The 18265-nt window shown below is 35.4% G+C and overlaps 3 protein-coding genes across 3 annotated transcripts; 1 reads left to right on the forward strand and 2 right to left on the reverse strand.

The window, feature by feature from the left end:
• Positions 1 to 8258: 8258 nt before the first annotated feature.
• Positions 8259 to 9695, reverse strand: PG985_003977 (kinase-like protein; the record flags this gene model as incomplete). Its single annotated transcript, XM_066823746.1, has 1 exon — positions 8259 to 9695. The coding sequence occupies one exon, from the start codon at positions 9693 to 9695 to the stop codon at positions 8259 to 8261; it is 1437 nt and encodes a 478-aa protein (XP_066686906.1).
• A 787-nt stretch (positions 9696 to 10482) lies between these two features.
• Positions 10483 to 12032, forward strand: PG985_003978 (mitochondrial 37S ribosomal protein uS4m; the record flags this gene model as incomplete). The annotated part of the gene is made up of 3 exons (XM_066823747.1): positions 10483 to 10527; positions 10658 to 11110; positions 11190 to 12032. The coding sequence occupies 3 exons, from the start codon at positions 10483 to 10485 to the stop codon at positions 12030 to 12032; spliced, it is 1341 nt and encodes a 446-aa protein (XP_066686907.1).
• Positions 12033 to 13827: 1795 nt separating this feature from the next.
• On the reverse strand, positions 13828 to 15685 carry PG985_003979 (Septin-domain-containing protein; the record flags this gene model as incomplete). Its single annotated transcript, XM_066823748.1, has 5 exons — positions 13828 to 14463; positions 14517 to 14984; positions 15048 to 15187; positions 15243 to 15293; positions 15349 to 15685. The coding sequence occupies 5 exons, from the start codon at positions 15683 to 15685 to the stop codon at positions 13828 to 13830; spliced, it is 1632 nt and encodes a 543-aa protein (XP_066686908.1).
• Between the last annotated feature and the right edge of the window lie 2580 nt (positions 15686 to 18265).

Genomic DNA, 18265 nt, shown 5'->3' on the forward strand with positions numbered 1-18265 from the left:
GGGCTGCATGCACTGCTGGACCCTTCCTAGCTTTATATACAGAGGCATGTAGGCGGGAGAGGGTGAAGGAAACAAATTGCTCGTTGTCAGACTACAAACAATTGTTTTCAATTCATGTCTAAACAAAGAGGATGAAATGTGCACTGTTTCTTTGTTGCTCTTTGAGGGGCCGAGGCGCCACGTTCGTAAGAACAATTATGACAAAGAAATCCGTTTTCTTACAAGACAGGGCCAATCAAGGCATACCTACAAGACTTGTCTGGAGAGGCTAAAGAGTGAGCTCAGAGCGATAGCATGATATTTGACACGTTGCTAGCAAGTTATGCCTTCTGATGATTATGGTAGTAGTCAACGAAGTTTGACCACAGAGGACGCAATCAAGTTGAGAAGTCCTAGTATTAGCTCATTTAAGCAGGATGGTGGTGGCCATGCCCGCCGTTAAACAATCATATTCAAGTTGGTAATGCTTTAGGCTACGAAACCTTTGATGTTCTATAGTTGCTTCTCTCTAGTTCAGATACATTGGCTTCATCAACGGGTCCCTTGAGAATTCGTTCGGTATAGGCTACTTCCAAGGGAATCGTTTTCGCCAGTTCCTTAGTCCTCGCATCGAAGCGTGCGGTGCATTCCTCGTCTATTGAGTTCTATGTCGGATTTTCAGCATCTCGGGCCTATCACAGAAAGTACAGTGTTTTGAATCACTATCCGGATACAGACTTCACTTTCATTGAACTTCATGTTGTGTATAATTCCATATCTTCGGAGAAATTCTGATAAATTGTATATATTGTGCTACTTGCCTTGTATTCAAATTCCCCCCATGCACTTCCGATTGACCACCACCATATCCGTACATTGAGCCATATCAAGTTCGCAGGGCTAGCAGGGCCAGCAAGATGATCTGGCGGGAGAAGCGCGCTCCACCATCAAGGGGATACCAGTGCTAAGTTACCCAAGCCCTGCGTGGTTTCCTCCACATTTTCATCCTTACTTTCCCGTTCTCGGAGACATTCATGTTGCATAATCTCGGCGGTTGTTATGTGCTCAGAGGGCTTGTAGCGGAATTGTTGAATGGGCTGTAGTACGATCGTACCGGTAGGTTGGGGTTTAATATAATATATTTATTATATATATTATATTTATTATAATATAATTTATTAAGTTTTTTATACGAAAGACTTAATAATTCGTATGTTTTATATATATAATATTTTTATTATTAGTTTTAATAATTTTTAAATTAATAATATTAATATTAATAATTTTTTTTTTAAAGGGCGATTTTTTTTTAAGCTTTTTTTCTATTCTTTTTATATTTTTATTATTTTTTATATAAATATATTAAATTATTTAATTTTTTTGTTTTTTTTTTTTATATAAGTATTATTATCGATATTTAATTTTATTATTATAATTAAATTAATAAAGATAGAATCGTTAATACTTTTTATAATATTTAATATTTTATTCGATTTTTTAATTTATATCTTTTTAATAAAAAAATTTAAAATTATACGAGTTAATAAAAAAATTAAAATCGTATAAATTAATAATTTATTTTTTTAAATTTTTAAATTAAATATAAAATTATTAAATTAATAATTCGAAAAATTTCTTTTTTTTATTAATATAAATATTAGGTTAATTTTTTATATAAAAAATATTTTCTTTATTTTTTTATTATTTATTTTTATTAATTTCCGTTTTATATAAATAATTAATATTATTATATATATATATTTTTTATTTTTTTATTTTTATATATTTTTATATAATAAATAATAATAATTAAGTCGTCGTCGCCGGTAATTAAGATATTTTAAACGTTAATATATTCGATATTTTTATTATTATTAATATTAATAGTTAATATTATTAAGTTTAAATTTTAATTAAATTAATAGTTAATCGGAACTTTTTTTTTATTTTTTATATTAATATATAATTATTTTTTTTTTTTTTTTTATTAATTTAAATAGTTTATTAACGTTATTTTTATATAATAAGTTAATAAAGAATAAATATATTAAATATTAAGTTATAATATTAAAATCCGAATTTTTTAAATCGATACCTTTTATTTTATTTATATTTATTTTTTTTACTATAAAAATTATTTTTATAGTTTATTTATTATTTTTTATAATATTTTATTAGTTTTATATAAAAATTATTATAGTATATTAAATAGTTATTTATTTTATAATTATTTTTAATTTTAATTATATTAAAATAATATTTATATTTTATATATTTAAATATTATATAATAATTAATATTATATTTTTTAAAATAATAATAATAATAAAGATAGAAATAGAAATAATAATAATAATAATAATAATAATAATAATAATAATAATAAAAATAATATTAATATTATAATAATTTATAAACGGGGTTAATTATATAATAAATATTATATAATAATAGGTAGGAAAAAGTTTTTTATATAATAAATTTTTTTTTTTAAAATTTAAAATAAATATAATTACGTTTTTTTTTTTCGATTTTTTTATATAGTTTTTAATATAAAAAATATTTAATAATAATTATATATTTTATATAAAAAAAGAAAAAAAAATAGAAAAAAATAAAAATATTATATAATAATTTTATATTATTTATTTAATATATAGGGTAAGTTTTTTAATATATATTTTAATTTATATAATAAATTTATTTATAAAAATAAATTATTTAAGGATTATATTCGGGGATTTTTTAATAAAAGTATTAATAAAGTTATTTTAACTATTAATTTAATAAATTTCGGCGATTTTTTTTTTATATAATTTTTAAAGTAATATAATATTAATTATAAGCTTTTTTTCGTTTATTATTTTAAGTTTATATAAAATATTATTAAAATATTTTAAAATTTAAAGATTTATATAATTTATTAAAATATAAAATTTAAAGTAATATCGTTATTAATTTTTAATATTATATTATATAATTTATTTATTAGTATATTTTAAATAATCTTTTTATATTTTATTAAATTTTAATAAATAATATTTTTTTAAATTTTAAATCGATTTTTTATATAATTAATTTTTTATTTAATAAAAATAAAATATTTAAATTAAAAAGTAAAGTTTTTATTATTTATAAAGGAATTATTAATAAAAATATATATTTTTATATAATAAAGGTTAAATAAGATATATTAAAATTTTTATATTAAATTTTTAATTTATTAAGTAATTTATATATTTAAGTATTTAATATTTTTTTTTTTAAAGGTTTAAATTTAAATAATAATTAATAAGTTATATAATATTTCTAATTAATAAATTAAAATAATATATATATTTTTTATATATTAAGAAATATATTATTAGTTTTAATTAGTTATTTAAGGGTTTATAATTTAAAGTTAATTTATTTATTTTTTTTATTTAAAAAGGATATTATATAAATATAATAAGATTTTTTTTTCGTTAAATTTAATAAGTATTTATTTAATAAAGGTTTTTTTTAATTTTATATAAAATTTAGTTTTTATTAATTTCTTTTTTATATCGAAAAAAAAGGGTATTATAAAATTAAAAATATTATCGATTTATATTATTATAATATTAAATTTTTTCGGTTTAATTATTATATAAAGGAGATATAAGTTATATATTAAAATAATTATATTTAATTATTATATATAATATTTATAATATATTTTAAATTAATATAAGTTAAATTTAATAAGTTTATATAATAAAGAAATAATATAGAAAATTTTTTTTTTTTAAGAATCGATTTCTAAATTTATAAGAAAATTTTATATATATATTTTAAATAAGTTAATTATATAATTAAATATATATTTAAATAATATTATATAATTTTTTATATATTTTAAAATTTTAAATTAAGGTCGGTTTAAAAGTAAATAAAAGTTATTAATTTATTTTTTAAATTATTAAAGATTAAATAAAGATTTTTTTTTTTTTTATTATTATATTTTTAAATTATAAATTTAAATTTTTTATATAATTTTATATTTTTTTTTTTTTATTTTTTATATAAATTATATTTTAAAGATATAATATTTATTAAATATTATTTATTATTATATAAATTTAAATATTTTTTAAATAATTAAATTATTAATTATTTCGATATTAAATTTTTAAAATAAGGGTTTAAGAGTTATAATAATTTCGTTATTTTAAAATTTTATAATAAAGTTATAATTTTTTCGTTTTTTTATAATTAAGAATATAATTAAGGTATTATATAAAAGTAATTTAAAGTTTAATATTATTATTATAATATAATTTATAAATTTTTTTTTTAAATTTAAAATATTATTATTAATAATTATAATATAATATATAATTATTATTATATAAAATAATTATTTCATTATTATATTAAATTAATATAGTAATTATTTTATTATATAAGACGATAATAGTTATTTTAATAGTTTTTTAAATATATATTATATATATAGTTTTATTTTATTATTTTTTAAAGTATAATTTTTTTTTTTAAAAGAATTATTTAATTCATATTATTTAAAAGTTTTTTAATTTATTATTAATATTAATATAAATAATTCAGTTTTTAATAACGATAATTTTATATAATTTAATTTTTTTTTTTTTTTTATTAAATAAAGATTTTAATATAAAATAGGAGGTTAAAAATATTATAAATATACGAACCGTTTTATATATTTAAAGTTTAATTAATATTAATTTTTATATAATATTTTTAAAATAATTTTATTATTTTTTATATAATTTAAATTCTTTTTTATATTTTAAAAAAAGGTAGAGATTATATATTAATTTATAAGTATATTTTAAAAATAAAGAATATAGGGATAAGTTTATCTAGGTTAATAATATTATTTAAAGTTTTAATAATTATTTAAAGGATTATTTTTAAATTAATATAATTATTAAGTTTTTTTTAAAAAATATTATATATTTAATAAAATAAAGTGTAAGCTTTTTCGACTTTTTTTATAATTTAATATATTTTAATAGATATTTATTTATATATAATTTTTATTATTTATATATAATTTTAAAATTTATTTTTAAAATAAATATTTAAATTATATAATATAATATTAAAAGGTTTAAAATAAATATATATTTAATATTAATAAAAGGTATTTTAAATATTTTATATATTAAATAATTTAAAGAATATAACGGTTTAAAAAGATATATTTATATCGATAATATATAATATATTTTATTTTATAATATATATAATATTAATAATAATTTTATAATTAAAATTATATTTATTATAAAAAAAGAATTTAAAATATTATAAAGTTAAATTATATAATTAATATTTAATATAAATTTTTTAAATGTTTTTAAAGTTTATCGAAATAATATTATTATAATCGATATTTTTTAAAAAGTTATATAATTTTTCTATATAAAAGTAGCCGAATTTTTAATATAAATAATAAAGTTTTTTTTTTATAAAATATATTATTATTTTTATATAGTTAATATTAAAAAATAAATATTTTTATTTTTAAATAATAAAAAATTATATTTTTTTTTTTTTTATATAATAATATTTAAGGTATTATTATAATATATTTTAAATCGATTAGCGTTAAAAAAGTAAAAAAAAAATAATATAATTATTTTAAAGATATAATATATCGTTATTTTAAAGTTTTATTATATAATAACGGTTTTAATTATTATAATAAATAGTAAGTTATTAAATTAAATTATTATTAATTTAAAGTTTTAATTAATTTTTATATTAAAGTTTTTTTATATATAAACTTTTATTTAAAGTTTATTAATTATAAAGAATGTTATTATATTAATATTTTAAAGTTTTTTTTAATATATTTAAATATATTAATTATAAAGAGTAAATATTTCGATTTATATAATTAATTTAATTATAAAATATATATTATTTTTAATAAATTAATAAAAAAATATAGCGTTAATAAAGTAATATTTAATTATTTATATAGAATCGAAGTTAAAGTCGCTTTTCGGGTTATTATTAAAGTTTTCTAATTTTTTTTCGGATATAATTTCGATAAGGTGGTTATTATATTTATTTTTTTAATTTTATATAAAAGTTTTATAATTTCCGGGGTTAATTTTAATATTTTTATATATTTAAATATATTATATATAAATATAAAATTAATTTTTTTTAAAATAATTTATCGATTAATATCCTTATTTATAATAAATACGATATATTTATTAATTTAATAGTTTTATATTATATAAAAGTTTTAAGCGGGATAATAAAAATATTTATTAATTTCGATTAAATTAAAACGTTTAATAATTTTTATATAATATTTTTGTTTTTATAATTAAAGCGGTTTTTTTTTATATAGTTATTTATAAATTTTTAATTAATAAAATATGTTTTTAAATTTATAATTTTATATAATTAATTAAGTAAAAACGTTAAGGTTTTTATTTAATTTATTATAATAATTATTAATATTTAAAAGTTTAAGAAAAGTTTTTTATATATCGATTTTTAATAAATAAGGGCCGATATAAATATCGGAATTTTTTAATATATTTAAACAATAGTTATTCGAAATTAAATTTTTTTTAAAAGTTTATTTTAAAAGCCCGTTAAATAAATTATAATTTATTAAAAAAAGTATTTAATATATTATATAATAATTTTTCGAGGTTTTTTTTTTTTTATTTATATAAAAATAGTTATAATTTAATTTATATAATATTAATTATAGTTTATTTTTATATTAAAATAATCGTTAAAAATATAATATATTTTTTTTTATTTTTTTTTAAGATTAAAGTTATAAATAAAAAAATTTATTATATAATCGATAAAAATATTTAAAAAAAAAAGCGTAATATTATTTTTTTATAAAATTATTTTATTAATATTAAATAATAAATATTCGGATTTTATTTATAAAGATATTATATAAAAGGTCGGAATATTTTTATTTTTTCCGATATTTTTTAATAAAATTTTAGAAGTTTTTTTTATTTATTATTTTATTATATATCGATTTTTTTAAAAGAATATTATAAATAAAGTTATATAAAAGGGATAAGTTTTAAAATAAAAAGTTTAAAATATATTTAAAGTTAAATATAAGGAAGGTTAGAATATTTTAAATAATTTATATATTAAAAATATTCGGGTTTATTTTTAAAGTAAATTATAAATTATTTATTTATTATTTTATATAATCGGCTATTTTATATTTTATTTTAAAGTTTAATAATATTTATTTCGATAAATTTTAAATTAATTTTTATCGTAATTTCGGGGTTAAATATAAAATTTATTAAAAAAGAATCGTTATATTTAAAATTATTTATAAAAGTTATTAAAAAAGGGTTATTATTATATAAAAATTTTTTTATTTTTTTTTTTAAGTTTTTTTATAATATTTATAAGTTAATTATAAAAATTTCCGAATAAAGTATAAACGTTATTATTATTAAAATATAATAAATATATTTTTATTATTATATAATTTATTTTTTTAAAGTATTATATTTTTTATATTTTAAAATCGTTAAAGAATTATTTTTTTAGTTTTATTTTTTTAATTTTAAAAGTAATATATTCGTATAAGTATTATATAAAATATATATTATATATTTTTTTCGTTTTAGGGGATTTAAGAAAAATTTTTATATTAAAAATTTTATTTTAAAAGGTAATATTAATATATTTTTAATAAATTCTTTTTTTAATTCTTATATTTTATATAATGTTTTTATATATAATATAATCGTTATTTAGGTTCGAGTTAATAATAAAAGTTTTATTTATAAAAGTTATAATAGGTATAATATTATTAAGTTTATTCGTATAACGATGGTTTAAGGTATAAAGTAGTATATAATATAGCTAGTTTTTCGTATAATTTAAAACTTTATTTTTTCTTTTTTACTTTACGGTTTAAAGAAAGGGTTTAAAATTATATAGTAAAATTCGTTATATTTTTTTTTTAAAATTTTATTTTGCGGGATTTTTCGGGGTTATTTAATATAATTATTAAAGATTTTATTAATATATTATTTCGTTATTTTTATTAATTTATAATTATTTCGTATAATTATTAATTAATATTAAATAAGTTATAATATAATTATATTAATAAATTAAGGTTTAATATAATATATTTATTATATATATTATATTTATTATAATATAATTTATTAAATCTTTTATATAAAAGATTTAATAATTTATACGCTTTACGTACGTAATACCCTTATTGCTAGTCCTGGTAGCCCTTAAATTGGTGATATTAATAGGAATATCTTTAGCGCCAAGTCTGTAAGAAGATCAGCTTCCTCGCGAGGCATTTCGTAATGGCCAGTTATTTCCGGGTTATATCTGGGATCTGTCTTCTCGAAAAAGACTTCTTTCCCGCATCCGAGTATATCCGATATAGGGTGCGCATAGCCGCCCCTCTCTGCGTCTCTCGCCTCCTCAAGTGCAGCTACCGATTCGTAGGCTGCCGGGTGGGACGGGTCGTTCTTCTGCGACTCGGTCAAAGAGAACACCCCAAGTTCTGGCCTGTCTTCAGGTGAGACCTTTTCCATAAGGATAAAGTCTTGCCACCGGCTCCTGGTGTAATTGTAGCATGCCAGCAAATGCTTGTTCTGCTGTTTTTCGAAGTCGGTCCGGTATCTCAGTGGCAAGGGTCCAAGGTATCTTTCCAGAGCCATCACAGTGGAGCGAATATCGTTGAGAAAGGGGTCAGTGCCAAGAACCGCCATGATTGCGACTCCCAGTGACCAAATATCGCTGGGCAGCCCAGGTTCGGAGGTGAAGGTGACCTCGGGCGCGGCATGCGCTCTCGGAATTGCATAACGGGAGTTCTTATGACCGCCAGGTACAAATGCTTCGCCAAAGTCGGTGACGACAAGATCTTCCTGTATCAAATGGTCCTTGTCTGTAATAGACCATTTTCCAGGTCCTATCGCGTAGTCTGGGGCATGTGGGCCAGGATCCCCACCCGCCAGAGTCTGAATCCTATATCTCGTTGGCGCACCGCCGAGGGCCTCTCTGATCTCTTCTTCGGTGAAGTGGTCGACGTTGCGGAGCTTCATCAACATGTTCCTAGGTCTGAAGTCTCCATGGCATAGACCTTGGCTCTGGAGGAACTCAATTGCCTCGATCATCTGGCGGCATAGCTTTCTCTTAACATCATCCTTGTGCTCGTTGAACTCGAGCCACTGGGGGAGGGTCGGGCCTAGAAGAGGGAGCACCAAAACAAGATGCCGGCCGTTGGGCCCTTCGATATAGAAATGTTCTTCGGGCAGCAGGATATGATGAGCGACAGCTTCTTCTAAGCCAATGCCGTTCTCGCCAAGTAGCCTCTTTGCCAACAACTCCCCAGAATCCTCGGACGAATGACTCGACACGACAATCTTTAAAGCACGCCAGCGATTCTGTTCGCGATCACGAGCAAGCCAAACGGTCGAATAGCCCCCGTGGCCTAGCTTATGAATGAATTCAAACCGATCGCCAATGGTCGTATATAGTAGAATAGGATCGAGACCTCCAGGCTCGTACAACTCAGCGTCTTCGACTTCGTATTCCCAGTCACCAACTACCTCATATTTTGGTATGTATTTCTGGACCTCCTCATCATCAGGAGTAGTCCAAGAGGGCTTCTCTGCAGGAGCACTCCCGGTTTCTGTGGGGCTGGGTGTTGTCGACATGGTGCAGACAACGCTGAGTTCGTTCTAATGGGTGATCTGGTTGAACAGTTTGTGTAAGGTGAATTGCTGAAAGAGCCAAGGACTGCTGTTGCAGAAGATGTTCATAGACATGTAGGTTGTCCGCCATGCCATGCTTATATAGACACCAGGCTCTTTGTACTCCTCCTAATGGCCAAGATGGTGACATCCATCATAGCCGTCATATCCATTCTTTGTTCTCCAAATCTATGCGAGATTCATGAAAGATGCTTCTTGTTCAATCTCCTTCAACAAAAACGACTTTGAAAGGATGAAAAAAGATGTTCAGCTCGCGACCGAATTCCTCAAGCTAAACTCGACACTCCTGGATGGTGTTTAAATGTCTACCTAAGCCACTACTGCAATAGGCAGCAAGCCCCTGCTGGAATAGACCGGTCAAGTCACTTCGAGAATATGATTATACAGTATCCTACGTTTATTCCACTGTTGTAAGCTGGAGTAAGTGGAATAATCAAGGCAGGCGTGTCGACAAAGAAAGTACCTACGGTTTATTCCAGCGGTCGCTTCGTGGAATAATGATTGCACAGTCTGTAGTTTTAGTAAATACAGTGGTTCTGTCACCTCGAATGGCGGGGTATGCACAGTGCCATCTTGGGTAGCGCCACGTGACAGGGGTCTCGAAATTTCTGGCCCAGCTCCGATCCCGACTGGTCGCATGCCACACCAGAAACCTGAGCTGCCGCCGAAGAAGAGAAGTCGATCAACGCCTTGTTCAATTTTGGCCAGACTCTTCAACACAGCAGCCACCATGCCGAGAGCTGCACAAAGGAGACTCCACGTCCTCCGACGGCCGGTAAGCCCTCCAATTCCCCTTCCAATGGCCCAATTGGCGCCAGAGCTTGCCGTCGTCATGCGACAACAGGCCACACACACACACACAAGAAGATGCTAACCGGGACCTCTCTTCTTCTTCTTCCGCACAGAAATTGCGCCAGTCGTGGAGCAAGTACAACCTCTACAACCTCTGGCGGCAGCGGGACCCCAAGATCGGCTTCGCCGACCACGAGACCTTCTTCCAGCAGAAATGGCGGGCCAAGGGCCTGCTCCGCGCCTACCACGGCGAGCACATCAAGGAGCGCGACTGGGAGCGCATGTTCAGCCGCCGCCTGCTCAGCGTCGCCAACATGAACCCCCGCTACATGGCCGAGAACGACGGCTCCGAGATGGCCGCCGGTAGGGGCTCCGGCCGCGACATCGTGCAGCGCTGGAAGTCGGACGTCGTCGAGCCCAAGACCATCACCCCCTACATGAACATGGCCTTCGCCCCCATGGAGCGCCGCCTCGACATCGCCATCTTCCGCGCCATGTTCGCCAGCAGCGCCCGCCAGGCGCGGCATTTCGTGGTGCACGGCAAGGTCAAGGTCAATGGCAAGGTGGTGAGTAGTAATACCAACGGACAGTGGGGAAACGAGGGGCAGAACAGACAAGGGCTAACATGAAATGCTTCTTCCCTAGATGCACTACCCAGCCTATAAGCTCAACCCGGGCGACATGTTCCAGGTCGATCCCGACTCCGTGCTGTTTGCCACCGGACAACCCAAGAAGAAGGGCGGCAGCAACGCCCGACAGGCCAGCAAGGCCCCGCAAGACAACGCAGAAGCTGAGCCGGCAGCCGAGGAGGCAGAGGGCGCCGAAGCCAAGGCCGCGGAGGCTGCAGAGGCCTCCGAGGCGCCAGAGCAGGACCCCGAGACGACAGACAAGCCCGAGGCGGCCAAGGCCGACATGAAGCCGACGCGGCAGGCCATCCAGAAGCTCACGAAGCAGGCCAAGTCGATCCTCGCCCGCAACCGTGACGTATCCACCTCCCAGAAGCAGAACCTCCGCTCCTTCCTGAAGCGCGCCAAACCTCTGCTCTCCAAGGCCGGCCGGTCGACGGCGACGCCTACCGACATCCTCGGCGAGCTGAACAGCATGGTCAAGGAGCTCAACCTGTCCGACCCATCTACCGAGACTGCTGCTACTCCTACCGAGTCATCATCAGAGAAGGCCACCCGCCAAGAACCCCCTCGCAGCATCGACGACCTGAACGCCGAGGAGCTCAAGGCCCTCCAGCGGCTGATCCACGAGGAGGAGGAGAACCCCGCCGACCCGGCCAAGCCCTACCACACCCCCTGGAAGCCGCGCGACTACATGAGCCCGTTCGCCTTCATCCCCCGCTACCTCGAGGTCAACCAGAACGTCTGCTCGGCCGTCTACCTCCGACACCCCGTCGCCCGCGTGGGCTCCGCCGAGGTGCCGACCCCCTTCGGATACCAAATCAACCAGCTGGCCTTCAACTGGTACCTCCGCCGGCGTTAAGGCCCTGCAGGAGTTACATATGGGATGATGGGTCAGGTCGGGAGCGGTGGATTACATGAATGGATTGTACGAATGTGCCGGAGGCTAGTAGTAAACGAAACAGACGAGACGAGAGATGTGTGCTACGAATCTCGGCCATCGTGCCGACAAAATATCTACCGCTGCTCCTTTTGAGGGCCAGGGGAGGGAAGGATCTGGATGGAGAGGAGCATCGCGCCGCGACAAGAAACGAACGGCAAAAGCGACTTCTCCAAATCTGTGTGTATAGACAGACATGTTGTAACTTTATCAAGACCAGTAAATGTATGACTACCACTCACCACCGACTGTCATTGACCGTATGGTTGCTATGTGATTTCCATCCTTGTTTGCCATTTTACCTCAGGGGCTTGGAAGGCCGTACTGCTCTTCTTCCAGCCTCGGCTTGTACCTCCGGTCCCTCCCTACAGGGTTGGAGGGAGGTGTGACGTAACAGTACAGTTAAAGATTGCACGCCCTTCCGACCAAGTTGTACCTACACGAAGCTGCTACGGCTTTTCACCTGTAGAAGTAGATCTGGCACTGGAGACAACATCTCGTGAACTTGCTAATACGTGTTTACCTGTTCAAGTAATCAGTCAGTCGAAGTAGTGGAAGCAGTAGCCATGCTCAGGTTGTCGTATCGGATTGCAGCGCAGCTACAAAGCAAGACAATACATCCAGTAGAGCATAAAATGTTCGGACGCATTCACTGGCGAGTCTCAATGGGGAACACAAGAATCAAGAGTGACCATCCTTTTTTATTTCAGACGATCTGGACTAGAAAAAACACATCGAAGCTACAAGTACGAATCAAGGAAAAACAAGAAAAAGGCTGTCAAAGTGTTTGTCGACGTAAGGAAAACCAGAGTGAGAGCCTTCTGTAAAGGCTCACATGTGAGGTGGCGAGAGATCTTCCAATCCGACTGTTCGATGGCAGGCCAGCGAGGCCTGCAAACCCAAACCAGTCTCCCCGGGACGGAGATCTCTTCCACTTTTTATGAGTACATCCATCTAAGTAGGGAAGTAGTATGTCCTGACCAGCGTGTCTCTCGCCTCCGAGACGAAACACCAAAGTCCGACTCCCTTCCTACCCCAATTCCATGACCTGCCGTGAAAATGCCGAACGAAGAGGGGATTGAGGGACCCGAGGCATTCATTGCCAGCGCGGGGTGCATCTTGGGAGTAGTGCGAAAGGGCTCGGGCGGCAGCTGAACGCCGCAGTCTGCTTCGTCAAGAGGATAGATGATGTCGTTTGTGCCTATTCGCCGAATATCATGTCTACACCTCCAAATCTCATAAGACGTCGGGATCGTAGGATCGATCATGTAGATGGCGATGCAATAGTAGTAGCGGGGATAGTGAGATGTGAAAAGGCAGATGCGACTCGTCGAGGCCCCCCTGAAACCGATTATATGATGTTTCCCTTTGGCACAATAGTCAAAACCCACGGGAGCCACCATTCCCTTTTCGTTGGCGAGAAGTCAGTCGGTCGCTCATCCGCGACCCAGTCTCTTTTGCAAGACTCCCCCAACGACAGCAGTTTTCAGCCCACGGCGGTTCCATATCCCGCCGAGGGCAGTCTCTTCAGACAGATGTGTGTATTAGAGGAGGCGTGGTTGATTAAAAGGAGGAGAGTGAATAGACAAGGGGCGAAGCGAAAAAATAGTAAAGAAAACCGCGGCTGGTTGGTATTGTGGTGGACATGGCATGAATCGTAGAGAGAAGAAATCGCAGACGAGTCGTGGCAGAAAACGGGCGGGCGACCAGGCATGGCTTAACGCAGAGAGAAACCCTTGCGCTTGCCTTCCTTTTCGATGGGCCTGCCGCTCTCGACTCTCGACTTCTTCTCCTCGAGTTCTAACCGTTGGCGCTCCAGTTGCTCCTTCATCTCGCGATGGCGGGCATAGAGTTCTTCTTCGCTCTGCTTCAGCTTGCTCTCTTTCTCGGCAACCTTCTGTTGGAAGACCATCTTCATTTCGGCCTCCATCTTGGCAAGCTTCTGCTCGTGCAGGGCACGCTCCTCCTCTTGCTTGACGGCGGGGTTGACCTCCTTGAAGACGCTGGGATCTTGGGCAACACCCATGGCGGTCAGCTTGTCGGTTCTGTAGTTCTCGTACAGGTTGTTGTTGGTGTGCTCCTTGAGCTCCTCCATGTGGGTGCGGATCAACATTTGACGGAGCTTGACGAAGTCACAGTGCTCCTCGTTGTCCACCTCGATAACACCCCAAGGGTAGCGGCGGCCGCGGACCTTGCGGCCCTCGGCGTTGGTGATCTCGTTGGTAGCGCCAACAACAGCGAAGGGAACCTTGGTCATGATCTCATTGTTCTCGGCAATGGTCTCCTCGTCGTCGAGCTCGTAACGGGGACCCTCGAAGATCTGGATACCGTGGTGCTTGATGTCACCGAGAATCTAAAACATGTCAGCATCTGCTTTGATGATTGGGAGGGAAGCGGTCGACATACTCTAGCCTTGAAGCTGGTGATCTCATCGTCGGTGAGGGTATCAGACTTGGCGATGACGGGGATCAAGTTAACCTTGGTGTGGAGGCGGCGCATAACTTCAATGTCCAAAGGCTTCAGAGCGTGGCCAGTGGGCTGGATGAAGTAAACACACGCATGGATACGGTTGTCAACAATGTTCATGCGGTTGACCTTGTTCTCGGCATCCAAGTAGGCGTCGTATCGCTGCTCAATGTTGTCGACAATAGGTCTCCACGACTCATCGTTGTTCACAAAGTCACCGAAACCGGGGGTGTCGACGACAGTCAGGCGAAGACGGACGCCGGCTTCCTCAATATCGGCACTGATGGACTGGATCTGGACGGTCTTGGGAATGATGTCCAGGCTGGGGCCCTTGCGCTCTCTGGGGGGGGTAGAGAGATGTGTTGAACAGGGTGTTGACAAGAGTCGATTTGCCCAGACCAGATTCACCTGTAGGATCAGTTAGACATCGCAGCTATCCGAGTTTTCAAGTGTGGCAGATTACATACCAACAACCATAACGTTGAAGTTGAATCCTTTGCGAACACTCTTGCGGTGCCATTGGTTGGGCAGGTTGGCGAAACCAACATAGCCGGTAAGCTTCCTGCGAACAATGTTTCTGCTATCATTTATGGATGTCGGAGGGCCGGACGCTGTGTATCATGTCAGTCATGCAGGCTTCCGAGGCGTGGCCGCAACAGTTCTCACCTGATGGGGGCGGCGAGCTCATAGCTGCCGGGGAAGCTGTGCCGTTCGAAGCTGTTCAGAGAGAAAAGTCAGCCCGTCAAGTCTTGGTCCAAAACTGAAATAGTACATGTCAAGTTCCAGGGAGCAAGCTGCAAGAGACGCCAGAGTTGGTGAATACCATTATGGGTATAAAGCTCTGCGTAATCCGTGGAGTTGAGAACCGGCTTCAGAGGTCCTAGAGTGGGAGCATCCACATGCAGCATGCTGCGAATGTGCCGCATGGAGGGAGCTGGGTCTTGGTTCTCCTTGTTTGTGAAGCTGCTGGATCTTCCAGATGGGCCTGGAGTGCCGCCAAACTCCCGGGCCTTGATAGCTTGGGCCATGATGGCTTCTTGGGTGGTGGTTTTGTCGAGTTGGACGCTCCTCGCCCGGACTTTCCCATGGTTGACGAAAAAAGCAGACATATTGTAGGTGTTGGAAGCCTGTACTTCTTCTGGCGGATGATGAGAGGGAAACGGATGCTCCTAACGATGGCCGAGTATTCCAAAGAATCCAAAAAGACGAAGAGACCTAAGAAGAGATAGGTCGAACCAAAAAGGGGAGTGTGATGCTGGTTAAACGAGCGTGAATGGGTGTTGATGTGACGCGGAATGTTGCAAGACAGGACGAGAGGCGGCGTCGGTCATCCAAGAAGCCAGAAGTCGGTTTGCCGTATCGCTCGAGATTTGGCATTGTCGGGATCGAGGAAGGCGCGTACGGGTGTACGGGCGTGGCCAGCTCCCCAGTTGATTGATGGTATCCAGGATTGGCGTCTCTTGCAGCAGTTGCTCCCCGTGGTAGTCCCGGAACATGGACGGGTATTGCATTTTTTTCAGAACTCAAGATGTGCTTACCCATATCGAATGTTTCAAGATGTTTAGATAGCGATGAAGAGGGGGAAATAAAGATTTGTCGAGGTAGGCGCGAAGTCTAGGGCAGGGCGAGCAAAAAAGTTAGCAAGTAATCAATAAACACACACTAGGACGGGCATGGCGACACGTGGGAGGCGCTTGAGCAACCAAGAAATCAAACGGCAACCGGCAGCAACAGCAGCAAGCACTCGGCACTGGTGAGTGACGGCAGTAGCAGAACTGGTAAGCCTGCAAATGCCATGTGGTGGTTGTGACAGTTGTTTCCTGCTTCCAGTTCCAGCCTCGGAAAACCGCCCCCCTGAATCGAGTGAAGAAGTGCTGCGCAGTGCTGGCTGCCGGAGCGACTGTTTCTGTGTAGGTGCAATGCGCGCAATAGTGCAGATGCAGAAGCAAATGCACGCAAACGAAATCCCAAGTCCTCCCTCTCGTGCTCGTCACCGGAAGGGGGGAGTTGGTGGTGTCGCGTACGTACCCAAAGGCGCAGTGAAGACGAGGCGATGAGTCGAAGTCGTCTGTCTGAAGTCGCGTATCAATGGTGTCGCAAAGACTCGGGGGGGTTGCGGTGGCAGGTGGAAGTAACAAGGACTCCAGAAGCGAAAGTGAGCACAGAAAATTAAACGGGTGAGGATCTAGAATAATACAGGCGCACACAAAGGCAGGAGGAGAAGAAGCTGGGCTGGATTGAATGAATGGCAGCACCCGAATTCCAAACCTATGAAGTTGATGGGTTGGGGGGATGGGAAGGGGATGGATGGTGATTATTGGGTTGGTGCAGGACAGGAATTCAATTGCTTTGCTAGTGTGGCCTGTGTCGAGACAACAGGTGGTCCTGCTCGGTGCAAGGTGGTAATGGAAGGGGTACGAGAGCAAATACAGTGCGGCCGCCTCGGGTCTCTGCCAGTATTCCCACTGTCTTGTCTTGTCTCTGCCGCTTTTTTTTTCTTAATCAAATCTAACGACCGTCGGGCTCTTGGGCTCTGCTCTGCTCACACGCTCTCTCGTCTGTTTCTGTCTCATTTACTTTTTTTCTGCTCCTCCCGGCTCGGCCACGTTACGTTAACCAGAGAGCGGCCGTCTGCCTGCGTCGAATGACAGGACGGTCGAAGAAACAAAAGGGGCTTCATCTCTCGCCCACTTTGGTTGGCCAGGCTAGACCAGGGTGGAGGGTACATGCAAAATAGAAAGAGGGTCTCTTCCCTGCGCAATCCCACCTTTCGGGCCACCCCTGCGAACGCGATATTTGGAGAATGTTAAGTTATTGGCTGCCAGGTGCCATCAATCCCTCCCTTGATGTATTCTGCGCTGTCGAGACGCGACGACAAGTCCCTCTCGCAGCGCCGGCCAGTTGTCAGCCACCCATCAGGAAGCCCATCAGGACCAGAACAGGATGCGATGATACCGGGATCTGACAGCCAGAGTAAAAGTGGCAACGGGATTTATCATTTGGCGGCAGGGGTAGAGGCACGCTTCCTGCGCCTTGATTGGTTTGATTAATGGCCATTTGGTTCAAGCATCTTTTCCAGGTGCGCCTGCAAAGGAGGCTTGAGCTCAGAATGTCTCTTCTGCCAGCTCACTGCTCGCTCATCATCAAACCTGTGCCGAACTAGTCAAACCGTTGCTGCAGCTCGAAATCTAAACGCATGCAGTCAGAAACAAACGCAACCGTCGGCAGCACCAGAACTGCTAGAGGGCGGCCGGAGGCTTCCGGTACAACTCCAGTCCATCATCAAGGTTATTATTCACCTTATGTTTATTTGCGTCGCCCAAAGGACTCGAGATGATTAGGTATCCGATTACCATTTCCCGCCAGCCAAATCCAATTGCCAATCTCAGGCGACAGCCTCCATCTGAAGGGAAGAGTGGGCATGAAGGTTGCAGCACATGTTGTCAGTGCTACCTGTCGGTGGTACAGAACAAAGTGTTTGCTACTTGTAGTAGGGAGTTTCCCATATTAATGATGCCTCTAACCTTAGCTCAAATTAATTGCAGGCCAAATTGCATTGGAGTACACCCTGATCTGATGCGCTACTAGTCGGGGAAGGGGTCTCGGGTCTGCACCCGCCTAAAAGAGGAGAGAGGCAAGAGGGAAAGGAAGGGGACCTGAGCAGAAAAGCATTGATATCATTTTCTGAT

Source organism: Apiospora marii (genome assembly GCF_038362585.1).
Source record: "Apiospora marii strain CBS 49790 chromosome Unknown utg000003l_segment0_segment0, whole genome shotgun sequence".
In the NCBI taxonomy this organism is placed as follows: domain Eukaryota; kingdom Fungi; phylum Ascomycota; class Sordariomycetes; order Amphisphaeriales; family Apiosporaceae; genus Apiospora; species Apiospora marii.